This window comes from Monodelphis domestica, chromosome 4, assembly GCF_027887165.1.
Source record: "Monodelphis domestica isolate mMonDom1 chromosome 4, mMonDom1.pri, whole genome shotgun sequence".
In the NCBI taxonomy this organism is placed as follows: domain Eukaryota; kingdom Metazoa; phylum Chordata; class Mammalia; order Didelphimorphia; family Didelphidae; genus Monodelphis; species Monodelphis domestica.
The window spans coordinates 46,733,516-46,747,992 of record NC_077230.1 but is presented as its reverse complement, the minus strand read 5'-3'; the positions used below and the strand labels follow the sequence as shown (position 1 = coordinate 46,747,992).

At 39.1% G+C, this 14,477-nt stretch overlaps 1 protein-coding gene across 3 annotated transcripts in view; it reads right to left on the bottom strand.

The window, feature by feature from the left end:
• PDK3 (pyruvate dehydrogenase kinase 3) overlaps positions 1 to 5,906 on the bottom strand; it is a 150,522-nt gene extending 144,616 nt beyond the window's left edge. Inside the window, exon 1 of one of the 3 annotated variants that reach the window (XM_007493406.3) lies at positions 5,760 to 5,906. In XM_007493406.3, the coding sequence (XP_007493468.2) occupies positions 5,760 to 5,835 (76 nt within the window). In that variant the 5' untranslated portion in view covers positions 5,836 to 5,906. Of the gene's footprint in view, positions 1 to 4,797 lie in introns of all 3 variants that reach the window. The other 2 variants (XM_001362332.5, XM_007493407.3) reach the window with 2 other exon arrangements.
• Between the last annotated feature and the right edge of the window lie 8,571 nt (positions 5,907 to 14,477).

Below are 14,477 nucleotides of genomic sequence, written 5' to 3'. Positions count from 1 at the left end.
ATCCATATTGGACAAAACATTTTCTTGTTCCTATCAGTAATTAAGTAATTGAGTGAACCTTGATTACTGTTACTAACAAAAACTGATTATGGTTGTTCCTCAGAAATTGTCTAAGAACATTTATCTAATTCTAATCCATGCGGTGGAAAAAGTCTCTAATTGTCTTTCCCGTTATTCCAAATTATTTTTGACAAAAATTTTGTTAGGATTTCAGAGTAAGACTACTCTGATAAACTCTCATTTTCTGTTTTGTTTTGTTTTTAACCTTTACCGTCTCAGAATCAATACTAAGTATCAGTTCCAGGGAGAGTGGTAAGAGCTAAGCAATTGAGATTAAGTGACCTGCCCAGGGTCACACAGCTAGAAGTCTAAGGCCAAATTTGAACCCAGAACTTCCCCTTTCCAGGCCTGGATTTCTATCTACTGAGCTACCCAGTTATCTAATAAACTTTTGTTAATATAACAGACTGCCTACGCACAGAAAATATCACTTAACTTTTCTGGAATCTCAATATTTTCTTCTGTAACACTGGAATAGTAATGCCTATCAGACTAAATTCAAAAAGGTGTTACAAAATCATGTATGATAACATATATGATGTACTTTGCAAATCTTAAAACCCTACAGAATCTTATTTACTAGTATTAAACCAAATGAGAGGAGTTGTGGGACTAAATTTGAATAGAATCTAATTGGTGAAATTGTATCACTTCCTCTAACAAAGTTCAGCAGCTTGGAAGCAGGAAAAGAAGGCAGATGGTCAAGGAGACTTAGCATTTGCATCTGGACAGGAATGGCAGAAGGACAAGCAAAAAAAGGTAGGCAGTAGACAGATGAACTGATTAACTACAGAGTCAAGATTAGGGTCCTGAGTTTAGATTTTAAAGGGACCTTAGAGACCAAGAGTCAAACTATCTCTTTGGGCAGATGAACTGAGCAGAGATGACCTGCTGAGTATCTGAAGCAGGACCTGAGTTTAGGTCTCTCAGTCTGACTAAGTCAAATGCCCTGAGGAAAGTTTGGTCACAGCAGGAATGATGAACTGAGAGAACAAGGAAGGAAGGTCATGATCTGAATGAAGAATAAATGTAGAAGGAAAAAGGCAGATGGGAAATAAATGAAGAGATTATTATCAGATAAAACTTCAAGGTTCAAAGTCATGAAGTTTTTGTGGTGATAATATAGTTGTAGTCACAATATTAGGTAATAAATGGTTAATGAACTGAGAGACAAGTGGGTTTGAGATATAGCTGGCATAGCAAATGGCAAGTTAGGCCCTAAAAAGATACTGGTATGTCAGGCCTAGAGATGGGAGGCCTTAGGTTCAAATGTGACCTCAGACACTTCATAGTTGTGTGACCCTGAACAAGTCACTTAACCCTTCTGGAAAAGTGACAGGATTATTGTTTCTCCAGAGTTCTGGAACCTGCCTGCTTCTGCCTTTTCAGCAGCTCTTGTTCCTGCTAATTTTCCTATAAAGCCCTTACTGCCCTTCTGCCTTGGAACCAATACATAGTAATGATTCTAAGATGGAAGGTAAGGGTTTTAGAAAAAAAAGATTAGCTAAGTCCAATAAGAACAAATTTAATATAAAGGTGAAGTTTAACATTTGAGGGTTTTTTAAATTTGATTTTTAAAAATCAATTCCAAAAATAGAGGAGAGGGCTACTATAGATAGATGGTCAATAGTTCTTGTGGAAAAAAAAAAATCTTAGGTCTTCAATGGACTTCAAGCTAAAAATGAGTCAATGGTGTGACAAGATAACCAATATGTCAAATGCTATACTGAGCTGAATGAGAGCTACAAGTGTCTAAAATAAGGGAAGTGATAGCTTCCTCTTCTCTGCCTTAGTCAGCATTTGAAATAATGGATACAGGTTGTGGGTGCCACTTAAGGAGGACACTAAAAGCTGAAGCACATTCAGAGGACAATAGAAAGGCTGGTTTGGGGAGCAGAGGCCATGACACAGAAGAATCAATTGAAAGAACCTGAAGAAGCTAAAGAGGAAACATAAGAGCCATCTTAAAATATTTGAAGGGCAACCATGTGGATGTAGTAAGAGGGATTAGACTTATACTGCTTAGCCCCAGAGGGAAGAGTTAGCAGCAATGATAGTAACTTGAAGAAGATGACTTTGGCTGATTATTAAATTTCCTAGCTATAACAGCTATAGCAAAAGCTGAATGGGCTGTCTGCAGAGGTAGCTTAAGCTCCATTTCAATCACTTAAGTGTTGGTTGGATGACTATTTATGAGAAACATAGAAGGAATATTTTTTGGTCAGGAGAATCTCCAAGGTCTCTTCTGAATATGAAATCCTACGATTCTACCTGATGAAGTCCTTCAACTTTCCCACATCTGACCTAATATTTGACAATTTACATATATGTCTGTCTTGTGGTTTTTGTGCTCAAATAAAAGAGCTATCATGACATCTAAAAACTAGTTTTCTATAGACATGATTAAGTGATGAATCTTCAAAATTTTTAATGCTGTTATTTCCACTTTGAGAGAAAAAGAAACAAAGTTAGGCCTTTCTCAGTTCCTTTTGCTCTTTTATGTTGTTAAATAACCTGTCTCTGCTTGCCATAATGAAAGGTTGGTATTCTCAAAATCTCCTCCCAAACCACAAATTAAAGATGGGAAAATGTTTATTTATAGTAACAGTGACATTTTATCTCTAGTGTGAAACAAAGATCTTCCTCAGAACTCTAAAATTCCAACAGGTCGTCGCTAAGGAAGACACTGAAAAAAATACTGTAAGCCACTGGGGAGTAAAGTTGTGAAGAACAATTGACTACAGGTCAAGCTGATCAAACTTATAACTTCCTCTCACAATTTAATTTCTTTTGAAATATTTGATCTACACCCTGAGGTTATTTTTTTTAAACCCTAACCTTCTGTCTTGGAATCAAAACTATGTATTGGTTCCAAGGTAGAAGAGCAATAAGGATTAGCCAGTGGAGGGTAAATGACTTGCCCAAGTTCATTCAGGTAGGAAGTGCCTGAGGTCAAATTTAAACCCAGGCCTAGCTTTTCCACTGAGCCACCTAGCTGCCTCACTCCCCCCCCCCCTTTTTTAACAAATTCTCTCCTTACTCTAACCTTGCTTTATAAACAGATCTGTTTTACCTCTCAGTCATTATCGTAGTGATGATAAACTAACATTGCCAATGAGAGACTTATTTAAATAAGTCATACATCCAATGGTAAAACTCACTTAACAGATTTTGTCTTTTTTCTGTAAAGCTTAGTTTCATTTTGCTACCTTGCTCAATGCTTTAGTTTCACTTTCTTAGGAGTATAAGCGGCATTGGATTAATTAAGTCAAAGGCTTACATAATAACACATTTTAAAATTTTGAAGCTGGATCAAAAACTTTCCTACCAAACTGAAAACAGCACTGACTTGGAAAAATATAGTACTTTCCCCATCAGATGCAAGTATTGCAATCTATTCCTAGATTTGTTAGTAAATACTTCAAGCCCTTAGTTATAAGTTTTTTCAAGCTTTGGGGTTTGTTTTGGTTTTGTTTTGTCTGTAAAAGGTAGGTGGGGTGGAAGTAGCCGGGCCACCAGTCTCAAGGAAATCCTTTAAAGATGGATATAAAGAAAGTAGTCAGAACTATAAAAAATTAAAGGCTCAACAAATAGGTTTTTGTGAGAACTTAAGTTTTTCACTGATGTCCAAATCTTCCTGTTAAACATATGACTTCTCTATAGTATTTATTCCAGGTTTTAATATTTTTTTTTAATTTGGAGGATCCATTGTTAAACTAGAATACAAGTTTGAGAAGACACACTTCCCCATTACAGACATTTAACTAGCTAAAAAGCAGTCCTCAAAACCTAGAAAAGCACTATTACATGATTCATTAAATCTGTGCCTGGAAATTTGAAGAAATTTCTATGCAAAAATGAAGTCACCTTTCGCATAAAGGAGGGAGCAGCTAGGTTTCTCAGAGGTAGGAAGTCTGGAGTTCAAATCTAGCCTCAAACACTTCCCAGCTCTGTGACTTTAGACAAGTCACTTAACCCCCACTGCCTAGCTCTTCCATTCTTCCGCCTTGGAACCAATACCCAGATAAAAACTGAGGGTTAAAAAAAAAAATTTAAAGGAAGCAATCATTTCATTTATAGCACATCAATTCATTCAAAGCAATAATTTTTTGGTCATGACCAATATGAAAGGCAAGCTAGTCTGGAAGACCTCATGTCAAATCCAGCTTCGGACACTTACTGGCTGTATGACTCTGGGCAAGTCACTCTTTCCTCATCTGTAAACTGAGCAAAGGAAATGGCAAACCACTCCAGTATCTAGCTTTGTCAAAAAACAAAACAAAACAAACAAACAAAAAAAAAAAACCCAATTGGGATCACAAGTCGGCAGGAATGAAACCAATGAACAGCGGAATGTGGGAAATTGTTTTGTTTGATCCATATCTGTTGCAAGACTTTTATTTCTGTCTCTCTCCAATCCAATTTTTTTAATCGGGCGGATGTAAGAAAAAATAAACACTTAAAAAAGTAAAGGACAGGCCCAGGTGGCCCTTAGTAGACCAACTTTGAAAAGTCTTTTTTTAAAGCGCGGAGCCACAGACTGCACTTTCCACTCCTTCAGCTAGGGTTTCCCAAGGCTTCAGATTCTCCAATCCTTTCCCCTGCATCACCAAATCACCCCTCCCCTCCCCCTCCCACCAAACTCCAATTCCCCACACCCACCTCCAGGAAATACTAGAAGACAGGTGAGTAACTCGGGGGGGGGGGGGGGGGGGGAGAACAAAAAAACAAACAAACCTGTGGCTACCCTGTTTCTCCAGGTGCCCATGGCCGTAATAGCCTGGGATCATAGGAGAAGCTTCCAAGGAGGGTCCTGGAGAGATCTGGTTTTCCGCGGTATTATTTGGAAGGGAAGGCCTCAGGTGAGCCGGGTAGCAAGCAAAGGAAAGAGAGGGAAGGATGCTACCGGCTGCGAGCTGGTGTATCGGGAAGATGGGGGTGGGGGAGACCGCAGGAAGAAGCACAATTCCCCTCACCGCGCGCACACACGCGCACCATCAGCAGAGAAAACAAAATACGCCATCCCAAGCCCAAGCTCAGGCCGTGAAGCCTCGCCCGGAGGGACATGTTCTGGGGCTGCCAGGACTAAGACCCGGGGCCCTGCCACCCCACCACGACCGGCACTCACTCACCAAAGTCCAAGAACTGTTTAATAGAGAGCGGCGATGGGGAGAAGCGGGAGTATTGCTCGATCTGCTTTGGGACGGGCTGCTTCAGCAGCCACCGGTAAAGCCGCATCTTCCTCGAACCCCGGACGGAGCCCGCCGCGGGACGCAACAGGGGAAAGAAAGAGGAAGCTCCGCAACCCGAGACCCGACAACTGCTGCGACGCCGCCGGGGCGGGGGCAGCGGCAGAAGCGGAGGCGGGATGAAGAGGGGAGAAGGGCGGCGGCGGCGCCTGCGGCACGGTGACCGACCGGTGCAGAGCCCTCAGGTCGCGCTGAGCCCTCAGCGGGCGGGAGGACAGCAGCCGCCGTTCCAGCAGCGACTCCTCGCGCCCTTTGCGCGCGCGCCCTGGCTCCCTTCCCCGCCTCCCCTGGATCCGGGGAACGTTCGCCTAGCGCGCGCTCTGCCCCCGCCTGAGCCAGTGGTGGCTGCAACTGCAGCAGCAGCAACGGCTTAACCCCAGTGCATCTCACTCGCTTATTAGCTCTCCTTCTCCACCCCCTCCTACTTTTCTCCTCCTGCTGCCAACCCACCGGGAGGGCTGGCTGTCAGTCGGCTTCCCACTCCCCGCCCTGCGAGGCGGAGTTCGGCCACAGGCTGCCCCTTCATCCGCACGTACACACCCGTACACACCCGTACACACCCCAGGAGAAAGAGGGAGCCTGAACCACCGCCCAGATCTGGTTCCTCATTGGCTCCGGGCTTTGGCCTCGTTTTCGTTTCCCCCGCGATTTGACCGACTGGGAGGCGCGTGCTCCCCTGAGCCAGACCCAGGAGGCTTTGGAGCTAAAGCTGCGTGAGGGGCGCGCGCCCCACCTAAGGTACGCAACCCCCGGATCCTCTGGATCTCCAGAGTTCTGTGCTGATCGCTGTATTGGGACCTCCAGCCCTTCCCCAGAGAGTGCAACTCCAGAAGGTTTCGGTCTCACCTCCATTTGTGCCTGCTGTAATACTTGAACTGAGGAGCCAGGGACTTCTCTGGTATGGGTTGAACAATCTAGCCAATCTCCCGGTGTTTCTGCCATTATCTGAGTTATTTTCCCAATGCTCTACAATTAAAAAAATAATAATAAACACTTGTGCTCTATACTCTTTGCCTTCTAATTGGCATTCATGACCTTGTACAATCTAGCTTCTATCTTACTAAAGTGTGACTGGGCACACAAAGTCATTTTCATCTGTAAAACCAGTGCAATAGACTTGACCTCCAAGATCTTGGTTCTAGATTTTCTTATACTACTCCTTTTTTTCACACGATCTACCTATAAGCCACACTGAACAATTCTTCCTGTAATTCTCTCACCTTGTCTCCCTCCTATTTGTTCAAGGTACTTTGTTCCCCAGTGACACCCTGCCATACACCATTCCAAACTTCCACTTCTATCAATTTAAATCCCTTTCTTTGATGTTCTATTCATATTTTTTCCTCCATTAAAATGCCCCTGCCCCTTTCAATATATATATATATATCAGAAAAGAGGATTTTATATAAAACAACATATATTGGCTACTGTTTTGAATTTTAAAATATTAAATATCAATGTTATAAATTTAACATGAAAATAACAAAACTGCCCTCCTTTTCTATATCCCCTTTCAAACCTCATCACTTCTGTGTATGTAATGTTTCATTGGCCTAAAAATACATCATTATTACTACCTATCAACTTCACCCTTCCACCACCAAATAGAAACACTTCCTTATAACAGGTAAGAATAATCTAACAAAGCAAATCAATAATACCTTTGTCATATCTGAAAATATAGGTTTCATTCTACACCTCTGTGTATATATATATATATACCTCTGCACCTCAATGGATGTTGTGTACTTCGTTCTGCAAAGAAGTAAGAAGTGTGCTTTATCATCAGTTCTTCTGGGATTGTAATTTGTCATTGAATTCATCACTGTAATCATTGTGTAACTTGGTCTAGTTTTACTTCCCAAATTGCTAGAGTATTTTGACTATCTAAATCTCACCAGTTGCTCTTATTTTACTCCCCCATGCATTCAAATTTGTTTTAATATTTTAAGCTTTAAAAACTGGGGCCACTTGTATCCCAAATACCACTTTGTTTATCCCAAGCACTAGTATATCTATAAATTACGGTGAATTTATACAATCTTAGGCACATACCATGATAAGTACTTAAAAGTTCATTGAGTTATATTGAAAAATTTTTCCTTTGGCATTTCAGTTCATCAAGTGTTTCTTGAACAGTTCCTGTGTGCTAATCACACTAAGCACTCAGGATGCAAAGACAAAAATCAAATGGCCCCTTATTGTCAAGAAGATCTCTCACTAGGGACATATAGCCTAGACAAGATGTCCTGTAATTACAAACTAATTTTATGAAAGAAAGAACAATAATGGTGTCATGGGAGAAATCTGAAATAATCTAGATATGGGTTTACATGTCCCTTTTTTGTTGTAGCTGAGAAGACCAACTGCTGAAAATTAATTACTCTACTTCCAGATAGATCTTAGGAGAAGCTACATAAGATGCCTGAGCCAACACTTCCAGAGGCTTCCTACCTAGCTCTTCTCTAAAAGATCAGAGTGGACCCAAGGACTGATGGATTCACAATGGATTCTATCAAACAGTCAAAGAACAACTAATCCCAATACTATACAAACTATTTGACATAATTTGCAAAGAAGGAGTTCTACCAAATTCCTTTTATGACACAAATATGATACTGATTCCAAAGCCAAGGCAGGTCAAAAACAGAGAAAGAAAACTATAGACCAATCTCCTTAATGAACATAGATACAAAAAAGTAAAATACAATGCTAGCAAAAAGACTCCAGCAAGTGATCATGAGAGTCATTCATTATGATCAGGTGGGATTTATACCAAGAATGCAAGGATGGTTTAATATTAGGAAAACCATCCACATAATTGACCATATCAAACAAATTGACCATAGCAAACCAACAAAAATCACATGATTATCTCAATAGATGCAGAAAAAGCCTTTGACAAAATACAACAGTCATTCCTATTGAAAACACTAGAAAGTATAGGAATAGAAGGGCCTTTCCTAAGAATAATAAACAGTCTATATCCAAAACCATCAGCCAGTATCATCTACAATGGGGATAAATTAAAAGCATTCCCAATAAGATCAGGAGTGAAACAAGGATGCCCATTATCACCTCTTTAACATTGTACTAGAAACACTAGCAGTAGCAATTAGAGAAGAAAAAGAAATTGAAGGTATTAAAATAGGTAATGAGGAGAACAAGCTATCACTCTTTGCAGATGATATGATGGTCTACTTAAAGAACCCTAGAGAATCCACCAAAAAGCTAGTGGAGATAATCAACAACTTTATCAAAGTTGCAAGTTACAAAATAAACCTACATAAATCATCAGCATTCCGATATATTTCCAACACATCTCAGCAGCAAGAGTTAGAGAAATTCCATTTAAAAACACCCTAGACAACAAAATTCTTAGGAATCTATCTGCCGAGACAAACACAGGAACTATTTGAACACAACTACAAAACACAATCCTCACAATTAAAACTAGATCTAAATAATTGGAAAAACATTAATTGCTCATGGGTAGGATGAGCTAACATAATAAAAATGACAATCCTACCCAAATTAATTTACTTATTTAGTGCCATACCCATTGAACTACCAAAAAACTTTTTTAATGAATTAGAAAAAACCATAACAAAGTTCATTTGGAAGAACAAAAGATCAAGGATGTCCAGGGAAATCATGAAAAAAAATGCAAAGAAAGGAGGCCTTGCAGTCCCAGATCTCAAACTATACTATAAAGCAGTGGTCATCAAAACAATTTGTTACTGGCTAAGAGACAGAAAGGAGGATCAGTGGAACAGACTTGGGGTAACTGACCTCAGCAAAACAGTCTATGACAAGCCCAAAGATCCCAGCTTTTGGGACCAAAACTCACTATATGATAAAAACTGCTGGGAAAAATGGAAGACAGTGTGGGAGAGATTAGGTTTGGATCAACATCTCACACCCTACACCAAGATAAATTCAGAATGGGTGAATGACTTGAACATAACGAAGGAAACTGTAAGCAAATTAGGTGAACACAGAATAGAATACCTGTCAGATCTTTGGGGAAGGAAATACTTTAAAACCAAGCAAGAGCTAGAAAAAAATCACAAAATGTAAAATCAATAATTTTGATTACATTAAATTAAAAAGTTTTTGTACAAACAAAATTAATGCAGCCAAAATTAGAAGGGAAGCAATAAATTGGGAAACAATCTTCATTACAAAAACCTCTGACAAAGGTCTAATTACTCAAATTTATAAAGAGCTAAACCATTTGTACAAAAAAACAAGCCATTCTCTAATTGATAAATGGCCAAGGGACATGAATAGGCAATTTTCAGTTAAAGAAATCAAAACCATTAATAAGCACATGAAAAAGTGCTCTAAATCTAATAATCAGAGAAATGCAAATCAAAACAACTCTGAGGTATCACCTCACACCTAGCAAATTGGCTAACATGACAATAAAGGAAAGTAATGAATGCTGGAGGGGGTGTGGCAAAGCTGGGACATTAATGCATTGCTGGTGGAGTTGTGAATTGATCCAACCATTCTGGAGGGCAATTTGGAACTCTGCCCAAAGGGTGCTAAAAGACTGTCTGCCCTTTGATCCAGCCATAGCACTCCTGGGTTTGTACCCCAAAGAGATAATAAGAAAAAAAGACATGCACTCTTTGTGGTGACAAAAAAATTGGAAAATGAGGGGATGCCCTGCAATTGGAGAATGGCTGAACAACTTGTGGTATATGTTGGTGATGGAATACTATTGTGCTCAAAGGAATAATAAAGTGGAGGAATTTCATGGGGACTGGAACAACCTCCAGGAACTGATGCAGAATGAGAGAAGCAGAACCAGGAAAACATTGTACACAGAGACTAATACACTGTGGTACAATTGAATGTAAAGGACTTCTCCATTAGTGGCAATGCAGTGATCCTGAACAACTTGGAGGAATCTATGAGAAAAACCACTATCCACATTCAGAGGAAACACTGTGGGAGTAAAAGCAGCAAAGAAAAACAACTGCTTGAATACACGGGTCAAAGGGATATGGTTGGGGATGTAGACTCTAAATGAACATCCTAGTGCAAACAACAACATGGAAATAGGTTCTGATCAAGGACACAAGTAATACCCAATGAAATTGTGCATCAACTGCGGGGTGGGTGGAGGGGAGGGGAGGCAGGGGGAATAAAGTGAGAATTGTAACAAAAAAAATTTAATTTAATTTTAAAAAAAGAAAAAATGTGTATAAACAAAACCAATGCAACTAAAATTAGAAGGGAAGCAACAAATTGGGAGGGGAATCTTCATAACTAATAAATAAATCACTCTGGTTTCTATTGATTACTACTAGATGACTAATGAATCAATATTTTGCCAATCCTCCTCCCTCAAATGCCATCCGTTTTTCTACCCTCTCCCTCCTGCCTCCCTTCCCTTCCCCCTTCTTAGTCAGTCACCTTCTATGTAATTCAAGGTGAAACTATGAGGTTTAGAGAAGATACTCTTCTTTCTTTTTTCTCAAGTAAGGAGGTTTATTTGGGAAGACAGGACAGGATGGAGGATAAGGTAAGAGGGATGGGGGTTTCCCTAATCTATACAGGGAGTTAGAATGGTATTGGGAAATTGACAGTTCTGTCACAACTGTGACACAGTGACAGTCAGAGAGTTTGGAGGACAAATATTTTTTCTTCTTCCTTCTTTTAACCAGACAGCCAGATAATTTCAGCTTGATTCATCCAAGTCCAGAGTCACAATTAGCTCTTCAGGTTCAGCCACTACCCTCAGCCACACAAAATCTTCTTCTTCTCTCCATTCTCCAAAGCCAAGAGAGTCCAATTCAGTTCAGCTGTGGGGTTAGCTTCCAACTGCTTCTCCTGGGAACATTCCAATTGGAATTGTCACCTTGATTGACAGATGATGTCCTTTGAACCTTTGCATTGTAGATTCTCTCTTTTAAATAACAGAAACCTCTGACAAAAGACTAATTACTCAAATTTATAAAAAGCTAAATCAATTGTACAAAAAATCAAGCCATTTTCCAATTGATAAATGGGCAAGGGACATGAACAGGCAGTTCTCAGCCAAAGAAATCAAAACTATTAATAAGCACATGAAGAAGTGTTCTACATCTCTTATAATCGGAGAGATGCAAATCAAAACAACTCTGAGGTATCACCTCACACCTAGAAGATTGGCTAACATGACAGTAAAGGAAAGTAATGAATCTTGGAGGAGATGTGACAAAATTGGGACATTAATGCATTGCTGGTGGAGTTGTGAATTGATCCAGCCATAGCACTGCTGGGTTTGTACCCCAAAGAGATAATAAGGAGTTATAAACCCTAAATGATCACCCTAGTCAAATATCAATAATATGGAAATAGTTCTTGAACCAGTGGAATTGTGTGTCAGCTATGGGAGGGATTTTGGAGGAGGGGAGGAAAATAACATGATTTTTGTAATCCTGGAAAAATACTCTAAATTAATCAATTAAATAAAATTTAATAAAAAATTTTAAAAAAAAATAAAAGATCAGACTGGAATATTAGTAGAGTATACTCAGGGTTCTTCTGTTGCCTATTGTAGATATGAAGCATGAAAGGCAGCTACTCTATTGTGAATGGGAAAAAGAAGATTTCGAGACATCACTTTTACATAGTGCATTTACATTTACATTTACAACCAGTCTTTACAACAACCTGGATGGTAAGTAGTATTCTCCCAATACTGCAAAGGAAACTAAGTCATTGGTAAAATGCCTTGTCCATGGCTGCATAGCTAGTTAAGTGGCAGAGACAAGATTTGAACTCAGGTGTTCTTATCCAAGGACCAGTAGTTTTGCTATTAGGGATTTTTTCCCCCTATAATCTTTGAAGAGAAAGCTTTTTTTTCCCTAACCTAATCAAGAGTAATAATACCTTTTTTTGAACATGTTAGTTTTTACCTTTTCATTTTCCTTTCAAAGGAAAATAATCTTCAAAGTTATCCTATTGTACAATATTTGAGGGTTTATATATCTTGATTATTATAAACAATAAACTCTCGGTTAAGAATCACACAGGATCACATCCTGCCCTGGGCAAGGAATTAGGTGTTCTGAATTGTAGATATAAAGGTCACCAAGGAGTTGATTAATCTTAGCCCCAATCCTTTGTATCCTCTGGGTGATGAAGTGGAAAAAACACCAGACTGGAAGTCAGGAGATGAGTTTGAAACCTTCAACTGACTAGCTGTGTAACCTATGACAAGTTTACTGAACAGAACAAGTTTCACAGTTCCAAAGAGCCCATGATGAAAAATGCTATCCACCTCCAAAGAGGTAGTGATGAACTCTGAGTACAGACTAAAGCATACTTTTTTTCACTTTCTTCACTTTTCTTGTCCCTCCCCATATGGCTAACATGTAAATATGATTTGCATGATTTCACATGTGTATTTTACAAGATTTATTAATAATCACCTGAAGTAGAGGAAATAAAAAGAACAAAAGTAAAAGCCTGAGTAAAGAGAAGTTTTCCCAACTGCCTCAGCAGGAGAAGAGAACAGTAGGGCAGGGTTATAGAAACTTTATCTCTAAAACGTAAGGATATAATTTGAGGACAAAAGTAGGATTCTGGGAAATGAAGTCCTGGGATACAAAATTTTAATTACACAATTCCCTCTGTGATTCATTGGAAAATGAGCATGTAGATATCTCCCAGATTTACATGCCTAGTTTCCCCATGGAATCAGAACACATAACCAACTTATATCTCTAAAGATCTTTAACTAGAGGTACATACAATATTGCAGTTTCTAAGGAGAAATTACAATAATTTGAGTATAAAAGGGAAATAACAGAGATTAAAAAACCCAATGTTAGGTGCATTGACAAAAAAACAATCAGGGGGCATTCTCCTTTGGCATAAGAGTATACATTCAAAACAAATGTGTTTAAACCTCCCACCCCCAGTTCAAATCACCACTTCCCAAAGTTCACTCTGGATCTTTTGGTGCAGTGTGTGGTTTCTGCAGGCATCTTCATGGTGCTTTCTTTAAACAGTTCACTTTTTTGATTTGGGGAGGTAACAAGTTTTTTATCCTAAAATTACTCTGAAAAGAATCTAAACTTTGCATTATAAGATAATAATACAATCCCCCCTGAGGAGGATGTTGACAAACACATGGATCACCCAGGGATACATGGCTGAATTATGAGGTATATGAATCAATTATCAAAAGAAATCAACAGCATCAAAAAATCCAAATAAAAGAGAAAAATAACTTCTGGATGAAATATACAATATTAAAATCTTATGTGTAAAAATTCTAAGTAAGGAAAAAGAAACATACCTTGAATCAGGACCTGATTAAAGTGATTTATGACTCAGAAGCCTATAGTAGCAATTATGCACTTACCCAATCAGCTGTCAGGACTACAGAAAATTGCCTCATGATGAAAGAAAGAGAAAACAGAACAGATTGTGAAGCAGACAGGAAATAGCATTCCTTGGTCTGATTTTACTTTTGCTCTTAGGGATAGGGAAGCCAGAATGGCTGCCAAAGTGAGGTACTTGGTAGAAGTATGGATCTGGCATGAGGGAATCCTACATCTGACTTTGCAAACAGCCACTTCCATAAACCCCAAAATAAGTTCAAGTCCCCCGTCTTAGCACAGAATCTCATCAATTCCACCAGGATTGGTTGGTCTCCTTGACCTTGTGCTCCTTGGCACGGTATAATGGCTCTTTTGTTGTCCCTTCTCCTGGAATCAGACACAATCAGTAATAAAAGTTCCATAATATTAAACAGTCAATGGCAGGTTTCCATAGTCTAAAGCTTTTGGATATGCACTGAAATTAGGGCTAATGGACATTTTAAACTTATCCTAGTGCAAAATCAAAACATTATTAATACTGGTAGCGTGCTTTAAGTGCAAAAAATAAGAGAAAAAAGAAAACTCAAATACTCTATTGCACACACAAGGAAAAAGAATAATAAAATTTTAAAAAATCAGAACTATATAGTTCACAATCATTGAAGAAGTATCTGCCAAATAGAGACAGAATACAAATATATGAAATCCCTACAGACAATCCTAAAGGACTATGGGCTATGTCATCTACATACGTAGGCCTGTTGAAGTCAACAGTTCCAGTCTAGATCCAAACCAAAGATGGCCCACCTCCATGTATCCCACAGTACTACCCACTGTCAAA